We start from the raw sequence: 18,684 nt of genomic DNA, 5'->3' as shown, positions 1-18,684 counted from the left end.
GTCCTCAAGTCAAGACCCATATCAATATCGTATGTCATCTTGAACAGTTTGGAACTTATGACGTTGTTACAATGAAACGATTTTATTACACCTGTCGGTTTTTGTTTGAATCTCTTATTGCTCAAAAAGAGATTTTAAGTAAACTACAAACAGTTTTTCCTTGATAAAAGCCGGATGACATAATTGTTACCTGTGTTTAAGCGAAAATGCAATAAAATTTACTTGACCTATGAATCTAGATAGTACATCACTATATAAAAGTGAAAATTTCATTATGACAAGGAAGATCATAATAATGAGATGTCTACTAAGTATGGAGAAAGATATTGAAAAAAAAATTACATTTATTGAGAACAACATTTAATAGTTCCTCTTCTGTAAAGCATATACACCTACAATTTGGTGGCATTTGTTATTTATTACCTGAATTAACTATACAACATATCATAGAGTTTCGTGAATCCTTACATCTACACTCGGTGCCCGCAACCAAGGCCCTTTACGCAACATGTTGACTGCCAATCAATACCCAACTGCGTTGTGTAACCATTATCCTTTAACTAACCTTTTTTCCGAGTGACGGTCATACATAACTAACAGCACTAACTAGGATTTAACTAACTTAGCCATTTATATTAATAACATGGGGCTTCGTCAGTGGTAATCATAAAAAATAAGACAAACAATATCTATTAATGGCGTTGTCGAGCTCGCTAGGCGGCCAATCAATCAATCGCTAGACAAAAGGGGGAGCTGGCACTAATTAAATGACGCGTGCGCCGCTCCCGCTTATGACAAATTATAACAACCTGACCCGAAATCCTTAGCAGGCTAGGAACAAAATAATTTAAGTATTTGTTTTCGCCGTAGCTTTTTTTATACCAAATGCTTTTAAGAACAAAACCGCTATAATATCACTTTTAAAAGCTGATATAGAACCTGTAATTTAATCTATGAATACCTTTTTGCAGTTTAATCTTAGAAAGCAATGTTATCTCAAATAGATTGATTCTTCGATTCAGATTATAGAAAGTGGTTTACGTTCGGGAAAAAATATTACCTATTTCTGACGTAACTCCCGCCAGGGTAAAATTTTTGTGTCAGGTTCGGAGTAATCTCTTCGAAAGGGTCCTGTTTTGGAACAAAATGAAAATAAATTGTTAGGCCATGCAAATCGGTAGCTATAACATCCAAAACCCATTTTCTGCATAGTTAAAATTCAGTTACAGGTTTATATGGAAGCAAGTATGAAGCTTTGGCCCTAGACATATTTTACTTAAATTCTAACAAAGTAACCTTCAATTAATTTGTTCTTATTTTAATGTAGGGTTTAGAGTTCGATCTTATAGGAATGATTGCATTACCATATTATTGGTGATATTTTATTGTGACAAAGTGACATGAAAATAAATTTTATAGTTGTCTTCGTGTTAAAGTATCTGTGTACATAAAAAAAGTCTGTATTTTTCATTGCCTATGACGCACACCTTGGAACTTGATGCCTTGAGTGGCCAATTTATTTGTTCATGGTAGGCCCGGCTCAGCGTGTTTACCGTATCCCATGGAGCGACCCTCACTCGCCCTCTTGACGTCAAGACCGCTGTAATGAGCGTCAACGGAAAACTCTTAGGAAGCCTCAGCCTAATAGGTTATGAATAAATAATAAGTTGGACAGGTATGCTTTTGTAATACGAAAGTAAATTCAGCAAAATGGAACAATCCCATCCTTGCCAAATTACAAAATTCTTTTGGGCCAATAACCATGCAACTTCGTAACAAGATTTTTATACGAGTATACGAATACACTCTCCAGTAGTTACCGTTAACCTTATTTCAGTTTTTGGGTAACGATTAAACTAATTAAACAAATCCTTGATGAGTTCAAAAATTAAGTTAAATCTTTCAAAAGATGGTATAACGATGGCCAGACGATCTTGACAGCTCAAACACAAACTTACATAACAGATATTGTTAGATATTAATCCAATTAGGACGTCATAACAAAACTTGTAAGTCTTTATAAGTGATTCAGAGTTTGTACAATGGGGATACAACAATACAGTAGCGTACTAGTTCCATTTATAATGCAAACTTCGTGTAGTTCCACTTAATTATGCTGGTTCCACGTAGACTCGTTCTTATCGACATTTCAACGAAATAATCAATGCCCATTTCAAAAGCCTGTCACTCAAAATTTAGATATACAAACTATATGTATAAAACCATCTTCGAGATTATAATTAAATTACATCAACAACCATCAAGGCAAAATGCATTAGAAAAACACGTACGAGTCTGTGCAAATATGGCATACTTTTATTAAAAACTAGCTGACCCGCGCAACTTCGTTTGCGTGTATCCCGCTACTTCGACAAATACAGTCAACGCACCAACACATATTGGATACTAATTTTCAATTCACAATAACTTCTCTTTCCCTTAACCGCGTTTAAAATATTAAAATGTTTTTTGGTTTCTGTGACTCTTCTTTGATCGCCCCCCCTATCAGTTTTTGGAAAAAATATTTAAGTAATGTACAGATTTTTTTTTGTCTTATATGTATAGATCAAAGTCGTAGTACCTACTTTTTAATATTATTTATTTTTTATGTACCGTTTTTATAGGGACGCTGCCCCCGCCGCCGCGGCCGGCCCGTACCGTGCCGCAATACTAATATCGTGATATCTCCTAAACTATATGTCTAAATAACACACTGTAAACTGCAAAAATAATCTAAATTAAATGCTCGTGATGATGAACTTACTTATTTTGATAAGGATATATGTATTATTGGTTATATCACCAGTTAAACATCACCCAACGAATTAAATGTTTTTTTAATACAGAAAAGTAGTTTTTGTGACTTAAATAAAAAAGCTGGATATATGTCATCGCGGACTTTTTTGTAGAACTAATAAAGACCAATGTTTTTGCTATACATTGTTCTTACTTGTATCCAACGGTATAAGCGGCGCACGCACAAATGCAATCTTCAATTAGACTTTTTTTCTGACTTCTTGGACATAAATCGCTATAACTCAGCTAATATAGTTTCAATGTATTTCAATTATATATAAAAACCTGTCGGAGAAAATACTCTTTCTATTAGTGAAAACCGCATCAAAATCCGTTGCGTAGTTTTAAAGTTTTATGCATACGAAGGGACTACAGACAAAATGGGCGACTTTGTTTTATACTATGTAGTGATTACAAAAAATAATTCGACATGAAGATCCCTTGTTATTTTCTTCGTTTGAAAATCCAATTCTGTTGTTTGATTCGTTGACGTCAATAGTGTCACGATGTCTATTTATGCGATTCAATACACTGGCCTGCTTTTTTAAAAGGATTAATGTTACACAACTGTTTGCTTAACATTGATATTAATGAACGCTTCGGTCCTTCGAATATATTCGAATTCTGTAATCCTTAGCTTCTTGTCCTTATTACACCTTTTCTTAGTCCTTTGTATTCAAAACGAAGCCTGTCATGATTATATTTTGCTATATAAGAATTCTTTGCAAAATACTTTAAGAGGTGTACTGCAACCGTTGTATTATTGGCGTAAATAAATTAATCGGTATTCATTAAATTACCACAGGCATTTTGTAAAATATTTCGAAAAGAATATATGTAGTTCGAAATTTGGAAGCAGATCCATAAGACTTAATTGTTTAGGTACTTAAATAGTTATGAGAAATAAATTCTTTTATTTATTTTACCATTACTCATATGAGTAGTTAAGCATAAATTAATACATTTTTATTTAAATTAAACTCCTATACTGTTTCTTTAGATACGTACAGGTATCTTCAAGTTGAATGAAACATCGTTGTTATCTTTCCAATCTTTTCTATACTATATAGAAATCATTTTCAACCTTCTACACAGGAACAAAATTTTAAGTGGTTACCAGCTGCTTCACTTCTCGTTCATATTGTAAAAGTCAATCAAGAGCTTTAAAACAATGGTGGGCAATCTGTCACTATCAATTACTGTTCGTTACTTGATTCTATCATTAGACAATCCAGTACTAACCTTGTGGAATATGACGAGCAGGTCATCCAGCTTCCCGTGCAAGTCCCCGCACACCGTAATCTGGCTGGAGATCGAAGTGGTCGCCACGTTGATGTTGGGCAGTCGCTTCAGCACTTGAGTCGCTTCCTTCAGTATTTGGGCCACGTGTTTTGGATGCAGCCGATTCTATGGAGTTTAAAACCGGTTAATTGGTTGGCTTATTACCGGACCGTCATTGGCGTCAGCCTCGGTTGCGTTTTCAGCTCTCTGAAGAAGACCATCAGGTGCGCCTATAATCACGATTCTAGATTGAGTTAGCCAGTAGTGCCCGACTGTATTTAGTCGTTATTATCATTTGAGTAGGTACCTATATTGTCTTATTTTTCGATCAAAGGTTATTTACAAACGTAGATAAAGGCATCAACCAGGCATTATCAGTGTTATAAAGCAAAAATGCAGGAGTAATGCAAATGCCCGGTGGTAATACCAAACAGGATAGTAGCACTACGGGTATTTAATAATTCTACGGGTAAATAAATATTTAATTAATGCGGAATTTGTAAAGTTGGCTTTATAAATAACGAATTATAAGCCATCCTGCTGAACGTGGTTTTTAATTCTTTTTATGATTGTTGGCCCTGTTTACCCCGCAAGGGATATAAACGTTATAATATGTATGTATGGGATAGAAACATAATATTAGTACCACGGGTAAGGGGAAAAATTGATGTAATTCTACAATAAGCGGTCGAAATACGCCCAAACTTCTGTTTAATAATTTTATCACCTTTCGCATCAGGATATCTTGATTGTAGAAGTCCTTGTAGCCATTTCGCTGATATAAGGTAATAAAGAAGAACAAGTATATTACTTTCGATCAAAAGATAATCATCTAAATGTAACACAATGCAGATATCCCACCAACCGAATTCATGTTTTAAAATACTAAATCTGTAATTAACCATTTACTTAATGAACTGAAAACTCTAAATAATTTAGTTCTTGGTGGAAAAAAAATATAAACTCCGCCATCAAGTTTTATCGTACTTCCATAGAAATTAGTAATAAAGCTTCTTTTAAAAAATATTAAATTCGCTTTTGTAGCAATCCCAATTAAAGCTTTTGTAGCCGGTCGCAAATGTTCTGTTATTTTTTTTTGTTCTGGTTCTTTTTATATGTTTTAATAAACGCAGCAGGTGCTTTATATTATTGAAAAAATAGAAAACTTTGTATTTATAAACCAAAAGAAAATACTTGCGGTTAACCATTCTTGGGTGTGTATCAGTAACAATGTGGTCACAGAAGCTTATAGCTTACGCTAGCATGATTGAGTTTAATTAATATATAATAAGAAATGAAATACGCGTAAAAAACAACAACGAAATATAGAAATGAAAAAAACGAAAATGTCAAGATAAAAGAAACAGATTAAAATGTTTGTAAAAGAGAACAAAATATAAAGAGAAATAGCTATTCTCATTCTAACATGTATAAAACGTGAGTACAAATCGTGTAAAAGTTTGTTAAAGTAAGTACACTTGTAAATATTGTTTGGAGTTCTTTACGACTTTTTTAAGGTGATGATACCTTTTTCTTTCTGAAAGTTTCGATCAGCTGGTCGATATCCTTCCTCTGCAGGGGGAACTCGATGTCCGGCCCTCGGGACGATTTCGGAGGCGCCGTCTCGTCTACGCCTCCACCCTCATCAGACTCCTCCGAAAACACTTGCTCCACTGAAAGAATTGCTTTTATGAATTTCATTATTGTGACGACGATTTATAGAATTTGGGTTAATCTGAAGTACTCGTAATAGTATCAGGTCAAGCTATAGCGACAATCATACTTTCAATTTATAAAAGTAATACTTGTATGTAAGTAAGACTTTTTCAAAAAACATTCTTTCGAAACTGCTGGCGTATACTAATAATCTACAATTTTTTTTATTGTATGGTCCGTGATTTATGTTTGGGAAAATCAGACCAGCATGTTCTTATTAAAGCAGTTACCTTAATTTAAAGTTCCTTAGTAATTATGAAATTCTGACCTAAACAAACACACACGCAAGGAAAAGCCAAACAACTTGTCGCATGTTATACACACTTTAATCTCGTGTATTCGCTACCGGAAGTAATATCCCGAGGGGCGAACTTTGTAGGGCAGTGACAATAAATTTCTACTGAATTATTACAGGTACCTATCTAACAATTCTTCGCTTTAAAAGTTGAAAGTTTAGCAAATGCCAAATATGCACACTAAAAGTCTGAAAGATTTACATTTATAATAATTATTTATTCTATTTTTGTGTCTTTATATAAAAATAAACAAAAATCTCCGTTATTAATTGGTTTTGTGTAAGTGTAAAAAAAAAATTGTGGAACTCTTACTTTAGGGAACGGGAAAAATCTACGCTTACGGAAAAAAAGTTCTACGGTAAAACCGCGCCTAAAAGGTAATATTTTTAATACTAAACTCGTCACCTGATAAGATTTTTACGTATAAATACCGAATAAAGTTTGTTAGTAATTAAAATATTTGAATCTCTAGTTATATTTAAATTTGTTATATGTGACACAGTTCCAAAAATAACTAGACCTAGATTTATCTGCCTTTGGTAGCTGGAAGGCCGGTGTAGGATTTTATAATTTATAGCATTCGTTTCACAAAATAAAAAAGTGCAGAAGAATAAACAATACCTGACTAATGATAACCTAAATAACAAGACGAAAGCGCTTTTACCAATGCTCCAGGCCTTGGCGTTATTAATCTAAATTTATTTATGAAAATTATTATTAAACCTCCAAGCTACATCAGATGAACTTAATGCTTTAAGCAGTGTGATAAAATGAGGTGGCCATTCGAGAATGATTGCAGAACAATCACAAAAGTTCATCGATAACAAAGATTGAATCATTCCGCCGCATTTCGTCAAAGAATTGACGTTTTATATGTCAGTATGTTTTTATGTAGCCAACTGTACTTTGTCTGAAGTGATAGTTCTGTATTAACTTTTAATTGTTCTGGTGACAAGTGTAGAGATACCGCAGGGTTGCGTGCTTGGAACCCGTTACACAGGGGAAAGAGTAAAAGTGGAAATGCTGTGGAAATACGTACACTAGCACGAGGACACACTGTCATGAAAGAAATGGAACTCTGTACGCTAGGATAAATTAAATTTCCCCAGTGTAATTTGCAAATGGTTTTTAGGAAGCATATGAAGTTATGACATGTTACAGTTATTAAAGCTTTTGCTTGTTAAAAATTTTACAATATTCTAAAGTATATATAATGTTTTTTTATGTTGAATGTGCGAAGCTTTTTTAGTCATTAAATGTTCTTTTTACAAGACATTTTTTTAAAATTTTAGTTTACCTCTACTTTGTAATTCTCAAATTTGAGATAACCAATTATTTGTAATTTCTGGAGTTACAGTTTCTTCAAACCATCTCATTTTGAACGGCAACGTATCATTGATAAGGATATATATGAAAGACTACTCACACTTAAAGGTAACACAAAATAAAAACTTAGTGCAACTGAAAATAAGAACGCAACAAATACTCTACTTGTAAAATGAGATAAGAATTTCTTTTAGAAATAAAATGTTCGTAACGGTAGTCTACCTACGCTCACGGGAAAGTTTTCCTTTAAAAACATTTCAGAGTTGAAAAATTGAAGAATATAAAGTTGTTCTACATTTTGTTTGAAACAAATGATATCACGTTTCTAGCTTTAAGGTTAAACGCGAGCAATTGATTTATAATAATGGCTTTCGCCTGCAACTTCGCCGCATAAATCTCATTATTCCTACAAATATTGCTATCATGAACAGAGTTGATAATAATCTTGTGTTAAATAAATATTAGCACTTCTTTTAAATTTAAAGTTATTCCTTACTCTCTTAATAATGTTTGATTATATAAAAGATAGATAATGATTTATTTATGATTTGGTTGATTAATAGAAAAAACATTTAGCATTCAGTTCAAGGTTTTATTTATTTAAAAGCTTTAAGGCTCAAGTTTTTAAATAAATAAAACAAAACGAGTGTTTTTCGCTATATATCTCTAGAATAGAATAGAATAGATTTATTTTCAAAATTGGATACAAGGTACCACTTATTGACGTCACATCACTTAATAATAATTATAACTACTACCGCTTCCAAAGCGCATGTGTAGAAGAAGCGGCGAAAAAAACTACACTGCAGCATTTTCATCGGAGGTCAATTTACAAATATAGATCTCATAAATCTAAATCGTGGACGAATGTACATTGTCTACATTAAAAAACATGAATGAAGAAATCTCTCTGCCATGAATGTATAAATGCATTTTAAATGTCTTATTTATTGCCTATTTTCCAACAGTTGTAAAGTGTAAACAATTTCTGACAGCAATTCCGACGTCACGGCGTATTTAAATATAGTAACCCGCATGCAAGCACTATTATGCAGTCGTTCTACTGCTCTACATAATGTGTCCTTTTTCGTAAGGTTACCAGCAATTGTAAAAGACGTTGAATTGTCTATAACTTCAGTGAACATAAACCTTTTCTATTTTATTAATTTATACCCCTTCTTAGCAAGCGCTCATTTCTATTTTATTTTACGTATAAAGCTTTTATATATAATTGTTACGAGTATGGCACTCACTTTACTAATGTCTATTCATATGAAATTTACATAAGTAATTTACGCTTTGTCTATTTGTCAGTAGGGAATCCTCCGATTTATATAGGTATCACAGTATTATGTTGATAAGACGAATCATACGAGTACCATAATACTTACATGGAAAAGCAGTAATAAAGAGATGATTTATAAATTTAGATACGAAGATAGAAAGTACAGTCATTATATGTATTTTAATTTACAACGCATTAAAATTTAAATACGTACATGTATGCTTTGAGGCATATATTATGTAGGTACATATTTCTTTTATGCATTTGACGCCCTTATTGCATTGACCAATCTTAATCCCTACTACTTAACATCGTTATGTGCAATAAAGAATACACATTCAGTAAGTAGAGACTTACACACTGAAGCGGTCCTTGATGTCCTCTCCGAAGATGGTCGTCCGTTAGTATCCCTCATATGACTCAGCAACGCATTGAAAAAGTTGTACAACTGCAAACAAAACAATCAATTTTAGGCTTTATCTAGATATATATTCTTTTTATTCCAGCAACTAAATATTTCAAGTTAATCTATTTTAAATCCACTTTTATACGATGTAGCGTTCAATATAACCTTTTTCGCGGAAACAAGCTTTTTATATAATTTATGTAACATATGTATGTATTAGGCAAATTAATTTGCCAGATAATTATGCTTTATACATATATTGGAGTTTACCCTAACTAATTACGTGTTAAGCGTTTTGATATCGCCCTCGGCCTGAGACATTTTCATAAAACAAATTTATATTAAAGAGTATACACGAGGGCTCTTTACGTATGAAGCCTTAATAAAACTCGTACTAAAAATAAGTATTCTCGATATTTTTACAGTGACAAACAATAATAGGAGAAAAGAAAGGAACACTTCTATATTTGACATGACAGGCGCAGTGGTATCAAGATAAACAAAACTTTCCCTTTGTGTAGTTAGTTAAAGTCAGTTTAGTACGTATTAGTGTAATACAATTAAACACGAGCTTAATCTTTATTAATCATTCATCATTCAGTATCTTTATACTACATGTGAATAATACTTTGTTTTTTGTTAGAATTCGTCACTCTTAAGTTCTAATAGCTTTTGTATTTATAATCCTTATTAACTTTTCAAATCTTAATTAAAAACCAAACACTGTCATTTTGCACTCTTAGTTAATATTTTACTTCACCGCATCTTTCTCAGAAGATCAGTAGCCTGTGAAATCATATTAAACTTTGATACAGCCCATTATACCTACACCTCAAAAGATTTAAAATATTTCAGGAGCCTTTTCATTTAATATCACACTTCCATATACATGTAGGTATATACCTGTGTATGGTAACTAATATTAGTTATCCATCTAATGAGTCTCGTATTATAGGCGTATGTACTTTTCATTATTCAAAATTTTATGTATGTCTTATCCTGAGGTTATTAAGTTCGATATTTTGCCTTAAATAACCACATACCTACCTAAGTACTTCGTTTCGTGCCACTGTTTCTAGCCTAATTTTCATTTATGTATAGACCTCAGTAACGGTTAACAATTCAACGTACATTAATTATTATTTAAAGAAATATAAATAAGTGTTACATTATTTATTTTGCTTATATTCGCTTTTATATTACTTGCGCCAATGAACAAACAGTCCCTTAACAACTAAGGTAATGTTGTTAGCGGCAATATATTTAGTTTAATTGTTATTACACGAAACTTAACATACTGTAGTGTTTTTTGACTAAGCTTTTAGTAAATTTTGATGTCCAAATTCTTTTAGACATTGTGTAATTTAATATAGGTAGTAAAAATATTAACTGCATCCTTATTATATATATATACATACATATTATCACGTTTATTTCCCTGCGAGGACGACAGAGCCAACAGTCTTGAAAAGACTGAAAGCTGTTCCCCCGTTCAGCTGTATGGACTCATGTTGGAATCGAGAATCTGGGTGCTAGCCCATCGCCTACAAGAAGAATCCCAAGTATATAAGCCTCCCTCATAGTCGCAATTTTCGACATCCATGGGAGGGATATGGAGTAGTCCTATTTTAAAGGGCCAGTACCACATGGCACTATGGCACATAAACAATATGGAAAATTTTATTCCTTAAAAAGTGCGGTTCGATTCCAGGGTGTGGGAATACATGTTTTGTGTATGGTAATTGTTTTTTCATGCGCATGATTGTGCAGTCGCTTCGACGGTCAAATGATGCCGACCGCTTTACCGTCGGGCGTCCTCTTGTGCATTGGGCGCCCAGGGGGTCTGGAAAAATATGCATTTTTGTTTTATCATGGCAGATCATTGTACCACTACTTCGTTTTATGAGCATCGCCATGATTTCAGTTTCAATTTGAGGTTTATTTTGGCATTGATACATAAATTCGTCTACGTAAGTAAATTACTTACCTACATATTAATCTAATACAAAAATCTAGTATAAATAAAAAGTAATATATGCGGGTAATAAGTTAACTTAGTGTAAGTGTTTTTTTTAAATACTTTGACTATATCGCTCATGGATGCAAAAATAAAAGAAAATGTTCGTATTTATGCTGCGTATATACGTAGGTAAATGTAGGTGTGTGTGTGTAGAACAACATCTTCCGTTCCTTTAGGTAATCTCAATGCAAAAGGAAAATCAATTTTTTTTAACAAAGCAGAAGTACTTTGTCAAGTTTCCAAAGTTTAATTTTTATATGTAAACATAAAGATGAGAGAAAAAAATATTGGAAAAAATAATAAAAAGATTTGAAATGATGAAACAATTTCTATTTCTTCTTAACACTTCATTTTATAGGACAATTTATACAGTTTGTAAATGACTGTAATATGAGCGAAGTTGACATCTCACGAACATCATAGAATGTTCGCATAGCTTTGTTCACTGAAATCAAATAATCGGAATGAAATGCTCAGTGAGCAACGCGAGTCAATAGAAGTGACGTGCTTCACCGCAAACTATATTATAGTGGCTCTGTAACCTCGGAATACTCAATATTATAATCGTCTTTACATCATGAAGCCACAACATATTCAACGACGTGATCCCACTGACGTAATTAAGTTTAAGTCTCATATATCTACTTAGTCTTAGTATTCAAAGAACATATTGCAATACATTTAAATAATCTATTGAAGGACTTACTCTATATCTCACTTATTATCATTAAATTGAAGAACTACTTTTTTTTAACAGTAAAATCTCTAGCTTGAACTACATATACGTAAAAAAAATAAAAATTGTCTCTTCAACTTGTTAACCAATTTCAAATTAAATGTAAATCTGTCTAAACAAACCGCCATTTTGAATAATTTACATTTCGAAATCCTGACGACGCCTAGCGCTAAATTAAATTTATAGAGTACCGTTAATCACAGAAACTGTCATTTGTTCATTTATTCGTTTAACAATTCCATCGTCTTTAGTAAATTGGGACAAAATTAAGCACCAAAGTTTATTATGTCACGTTCTCGCATACTAAATTTACGTTATCGTAAAACGTTTCGACACATCCAATTATATTGATTAATCGATGTAAGGCACACGACAAGTAGGCATTATAAGTACTATACTACATACCTATTCTATGTTTTACGAATTAATTAATGTAAAGTTAGTAAAAAGATCCACGTACCTATAGTAATCAAATATGATAAAATGGAAATTTGGTTCTGGAATCTCTTTAAATCAGCCATTCTTAATAACGTAAGATATAAACCTGGCTCTTATTTTTCCCGTATAAATATGCACAGAAGCTAGTATCGATTGAAAATATTAATTTCCCGATCAATACACAAAATGCATAACACAGAGATGCATATCATTCGGAAAGACACCAAATTATTCGGAAAGTCAACCACACCCAAATTAACCTAAATTTTATGTACACCATAAAAGTTCGCTAACATCTAAATTTACTATTGCATCTTGTACACAATATAGTCATTACATAATTCACGAGCCAAATCTCATTTTAAACACATTTTCTTTATGGTTCTTACAAGATATGTGAGTATCGTTCATAAAAGCTCGTTGAAACGATGCCCGTTTTCTTCCACGACAGGCCATTTCTGTTATCCGTTTATCCGTAAAAGAAATGAAAAAGATCCAGTTTTTATGGTCGTTTTGTATGCGATGCATAGCCGCCAGCGGCTGTGTAGGTAAAGTACCGATTCATTTTATTCACTTAGCTAGCGATTACGTTCCTCATGTATTTTTGATTCTCGACATATATGTATATATACAAACCAAGCAAAACTTCATATTTTTTAAGTCAGCTTCATGCACCGTCATGGATTTTAATTCGTCAAAATAACCGTCATGCCGAGTGGTTCCCGGCACCAATACAAAAAAAAAATAGGACCACTCCATCTCTTTCCCATGGATGTCGTAAAAGGCGACTAAGAGATAGACTTACAAGACATCAGTCTTTTCAAGAGTGTTGGCTCTGTCTACCCCACAAGGGATATAGACGTGACCATATTTATATGCATGCAAAATAATTCCTATCATATTGTTTAAATAAACTTTTATTCCTTACTCCTTGGAGGCATCCAAAGCGCCCGAAAATTTCGGGTTCGCATGAAGAGAATAATGTATGTGGATAAAGTGAAAGAAACATGCAGGCATCGTTCCAAGTGGAAAGATATACCTAATTAGACTCCGCCTATCCCTCCAAAAAAGAGGCTTGAAAAGTATTGTATAATTTATTATGAATAACATTAATCCCAAAGTATCATCAGATTAGGCTCCGCAATTTGATTCATTTGTAGATTAATATTAGTAGGTAATCCAGGAACCATAACAGATACAACTGTTATCCCGAAAAGGTATGCTTTGTTTATTTACCTTACATCTGCTATTAATTTGTTATCAGAGTGCCGGGTGGTGACGGCAGAGCGCCGGCAGGAATCTTCCGGAGCGGGGTTAGATTAATATCTCAAAATTGATGCACTTTGACAACTGCACCGCTAAGCATGCTCGATAGTAACAGGCGGTAATGTAAATATTGATACGTCTACGAACAGATACGATTTAAGCCCATGAATGTTGTAGTAGTAAATCTCCTTGCATTATATACCTCGACTTGCCCTGACGTCCTACTTTTTTTTTAATCAAATGATTGTAGATATATGTATTTAACTCTATGTTATAAATTTATTTATTTGCCATAAACCACACTGTGATAATATATGTATGTATGGCTGATAAGAAAGAAAAATAATTTAATAAGTTTCTTAAAAACTTAGCACAATTTTTCTCGGACATTTAGACGGACGTTAGTTTCCACAAAGGCCTTTATAATTACCAGTCGGTTAGACAAGTTGAATAACAAATCTGCAGTTGCCCATCCTTTGTTCCGTGTTGAATACCGGTTCACATAACTAGTTCCTCGTCTCATTTTATTAACAAGTCTACTGTAATCACTTCCTTTATTATCATGATAAGTCTTCTTGCAACCCTTTATCGTTAATGTCATATTATCTAACATTATTTAACCGAATATGGCACATATGTCCATATATGAAGCTCCACTCCTTCAATAAACTTTCCAGCTGAATGCCTTCAAGTCTTTTTGAGAGTGTTGGCTCTTCCAACCCCATAAAATACGTATGAACGTAAGGCATCAGATATGAATGGTATATTATAGGTATATGAGGATTAGTGAACTAACAATAATTTTTTAGTAAAAAGATAAAAATGGTACTAATTTGTCAAAAAAGATTTGATAAAGTTTAAAGTTGGTAAGTAGTGTCACAGATAAATAATTATCCATTTGTTGTATTGAATGGAAAAGTTTAGTTAATTTATCCTTAAATTTTAAGGTATAGGTTAATTGGAACAAGCATCCGTTTAGTAAGAAAATGTACAATACTACCACAATATAATGAGGCTAATGGATGCTGCGGCGAAGTTAATTGCCTCAGTAAAAACAAAAGATATTTTCAAGATCATTCATCATCCATTTTTGCCAAAAATTTCTTTAATATGTATTTACCTAATCATGTTTCTTCATTAACTTTATATTATTTCTTTTAAGGTAGTGATAAAATAAAAATCTTAAAATTTGCCTTTGAGTAAAAAATTATAGTTTTGTACAAATTTAATGGTGATTATCCCATCAAAAATCATCATATTATTTAGTAAGTACCCAAATCATGGGTTTTTTACTAACTCTGTAAATTGTTTTTAAAAAATAATGTTTGTTCTTAATAACAAAAATATCGTACAACTTGTAAAAAGGTAAAAGTAACAAAAACGATTAGGTTTTCAATAATCTGATAGCACGCGTATGTTGATAAACAAGATAACACCCACGTATTACAAGAACACTGAACATCATATTTCATGCCCGTTCTGTAAACGCTCATCGTTAGTGGATGGATACTATAAACAGTGTCGTTGATTTTCATTTTGTTACACGGAACAAAATGTTTTCAAAGCAATACAATTCAAGTTCACGTTCGCGTTTGGTCCATTTATTCCAATTAGCTAATGCTTCCATTTGGCTAGTTGTTAAATTCTATTTTTATGGTACTAATTTTAAGGGACATAGTACAATTCAACATTGTCAACTTCATTGACCTTATTCATTGTACAATATTAATGGTGACTATAGGAGCTACTAATTTCGACGCAAACTTGATGAGAGAAGTTTGCGATGATTTATAACGGCCCTTTATATTCCCAGCTTCAAGTAAAATCTTATCATAAATTTGCGATTTATTCTCACATATTTTTTTTATATTTAAGATAATGATATAAAAAAAGCTTACTTTGACTTGATCCTGTTCTCCAGCGTATTCTATGTTCTGGAATATAGTCCAAGTGTACCGCCTTCGCACCTCCATCCGCGCCAAGTACCTTCGGTACCATTGCTGAATCAAGATGGCCGCCTTCATAGCTGAAAATAAATTGACGTTTATAAATATGACCTTTTTTCATGCGTATTTCTTTTGAAAGAGTGGTCTTGGTATGAATCAGGAAAAGGGTGTGAAAAAACCTACGGAACCATTCTTGTTGAAACAATCCCTCTAAACAACAAGAACCCCACAACCGATGGTACCGCATTAATTTGATGATGTTGAGTAAATCTATCTATTGATAAATCAATTTGGATACGATATAAACATAACTCATACATTTTATAACTACAAAGGTACTTTATTTTTTATTGTGATTTGTGGTTTCCTTTCTTGTTTGTATAGCTCACCCTAAGCTACCAATAATAGCTGAAAGTGCAACTGGAAACATGCTAAAATACATACATATAAGTACTTTTCGATATTGGGATTCTGAATAACTCTCGAAGACAATAATCAAACTTCCCAATTGAGTATTCGAATATCGGACGTCGAAAATTCGGGAAAGTTGTATAATATGTCCTGTGTGTTTATTATTCCACTTCAGATTTACGACATTTTGACCTCAGATATTGCTTTGCTTCCCAAATTTTATAGATATTATCTTAATATTATAGAAAGAAGAAACTCATAATAGGGGATTCTCGTTTGCTTTAATCTCTCAGTCGTCTACGACATTGTTATGTGCGGTGATCCTTTTCCACTCTGCCGGAAACCAATAAGCAAATAAATATTATGTATCTATCGTCATGGAAAAGCATTATTTTTCAAGTTCCATGGAACGCTAGCGTAAAACATTGTTCTGGCTATTAAGATGTGTTTCTTGCTTTTCGATAATAATTAAAATAAGATAAAATGTTCGATTTACACCTACAAACAAAAAAAAAATCATACACAATAAAACTGACCTTGTAACTACCTGAATTTATTTGATTTTTCTTGATACATATACTATACTAGCTGTGCCCGCGACTTCGTCCGCATAGAAAAGTTATTTTTGGCATAATTAAAGCCCTCAAGGTTGAATAATTATCCCCGTTTTTTTTTTCACATTTTCCATTATTTCTTCGCTCCTAATAGTTGCAGCGTGACGTTTTATAGCCTATAACCTTCCTCGATAAATGGTCTATTCAACACAAAAAGAATTTTCAATTCGAACCAGCAGTTCGTGAGATTAGCACGTTCAAACAAACAAACAAACCAACCAACAAACAAACAAACAAACTCTTCAGCTTTATAATATTAGTATAGATTATTTCAACGCGAGTCGTCGTACAGTGTAAATATAATGTCTGTCACGGAAAAAATCTGCTGTTTCAGCGACATAAAATTACTTTAGATTATTTCGTTCGCAATATTTCATTGATATACGTAACACGTTTTGTATTACTTGCTGAGAACTTTTTAGAAAAGTGGAAGCGAGGACACCGGAAGTAGAACGTGAAAGGCGTATTTATCAGGATTTCCTTCATATAACGTACTGTACTTGTCAATGGTCAATTCAGTTCAAGAATTCAGTACATATCTATATGTACAGTATATACTCTCAACAAACCTTTTACTAAACTGAATTTTAAGCTTTTATAGAAGTTGCTCTATATTATACGTGATCTGAATCCCAGCCTTATATGGGTGTTAATCACACCGATATTAGGCCGGGACTCAGAGTCACGCGTTTATAACCGCTTTTCGATTACACTAGATAGAAAGCGTGTATACTGTACAAATGCAAATCTATATATAAAAGCCAAAAACACTCACAAATCACGACGTTTCAAAGAAAAGTACCAAGCAAATAACGATAAAATTTGTAAGGGAGGTAGATTTTAACCAGGAGATTCCTACTAATAATGGATTTTTGGAAATGATTGCGGAAAAAGAGAGATATCGTTCATTTTCATTATACGTGGGAGGAACCGCGTGCGCTCTTTGCTAAATAATATAATAAAAACAAGCCTCAAACTGATTAGAAAAAAGGGCATTTCTTATTATTACGGGACATTTGCGAAATTAAGTATAATAAACTTTAAGAATATTATTTGATTCACTACCAGTTCCATAGAAATATAATTTGTCTAACGCAGTCAAGAACATTTGCATTTTAACATGTTCAAGAAGGACGAAAGTGGTATATTATGATAATATCAAATACTGTGTAGTGTATACGGTTTGTGATTATTCTAAGTTACACGGCACTTATTTTAATAGGGTCACTGTTGAAACTAGTCTTTGGTAATTTGTGTACCTATGACTTTATAACTATGCAAATTTAAGCCTAGGACAGGCAACACAATAATGTATCTAGGTTAATAGCCAATAAGGGGAGTGCAATGTCGATGGAGCAATAAATGAGTAATAAACGTCACATACCACTGTAAATGGTTTTCAAGTTTCCAGAGACATGAATATTCTTTTTTTAATGTGCAAGTGATTGAAAACTGTTGCGTCTAATAATGATGGTTTAAAAAAGTACATTTTATCATGTATTTATCCCTTGCGGGGTGGACAGAGCTGGCTTGGCTGTAGATTTTTCGGAGGGAGCCTAGTCTTTAAGAAACAAATTGTGTCAGGTTGCCAGCCTATCGTTGAAAGAAGACTCCCAAGTTTATCCCTTGATTGCATTTTACAATCTGCTCGGGAAGAGAATAATTTTTTACTTGTAATAATTCATGTAACTAACACAAACAGCGACGAAAATATTTCCTTTCGTTATTCCGATATTTTCGACAGCAGATTAAATAGCTGTGCAAGCTATGTGAAGCATGAAATACTTAAGAACACTTCATTACTCGCTCAGTTCACGTCAGCTTTAGTGAAAGTTCATCAACAAGTAACCCTTCCTATACGCCGTAACTTTAAATAGATTTGAACTTTATAAGTAATCTGCTCTGTCTATAGTACATTATACGTAGTATCTTTTTTCATATTCTTTACGTATTGGATGTCTAGAGTATAATCTATGAGCGGAGCGTCGGTGGTTGACAATAAATAAAAACGTGATGCCCAAAAACGCAAAGATTTAAATTCTACCCCGGCCATGTACATACAGTGGACCACACAGAAAAGTAAACCAACTTAGATATGTTTACGATATGAAATTGCAATCCATTTTTGTGGCCAACGGTATCAATAA

The 18,684-nt window shown here is 33.0% G+C and overlaps 1 protein-coding gene across 1 annotated transcript in view; it reads right to left on the bottom strand.

Annotated features, from left to right (window-relative positions):
- Positions 1-18,684, bottom strand: part of LOC106131335 (serine/threonine-protein phosphatase rdgC) — a 62,859-nt gene that overhangs the window by 15,572 nt on the left and 28,603 nt on the right. The window contains exons 3-6 of the mRNA XM_013330415.2: positions 15,465-15,592; positions 9,058-9,148; positions 5,605-5,750; positions 4,039-4,203 (exon numbers count right to left, since the gene is read on the bottom strand). Of these exons, the coding sequence (XP_013185869.2) occupies positions 4,039-4,203; positions 5,605-5,750; positions 9,058-9,148; positions 15,465-15,592 (530 nt within the window). The remainder of the gene's footprint in view (positions 1-4,038; positions 4,204-5,604; positions 5,751-9,057; positions 9,149-15,464; positions 15,593-18,684) is intronic.

The sequence above is a fragment of the Amyelois transitella genome, chromosome 6 (assembly GCF_032362555.1).
Source record: "Amyelois transitella isolate CPQ chromosome 6, ilAmyTran1.1, whole genome shotgun sequence".
NCBI classification, from domain to species: Eukaryota; Metazoa; Arthropoda; class Insecta; order Lepidoptera; family Pyralidae; genus Amyelois; species Amyelois transitella.
The sequence above is the reverse complement of the archived record's forward strand: the minus strand, read 5'-3'. Positions and strand labels throughout refer to the sequence as shown.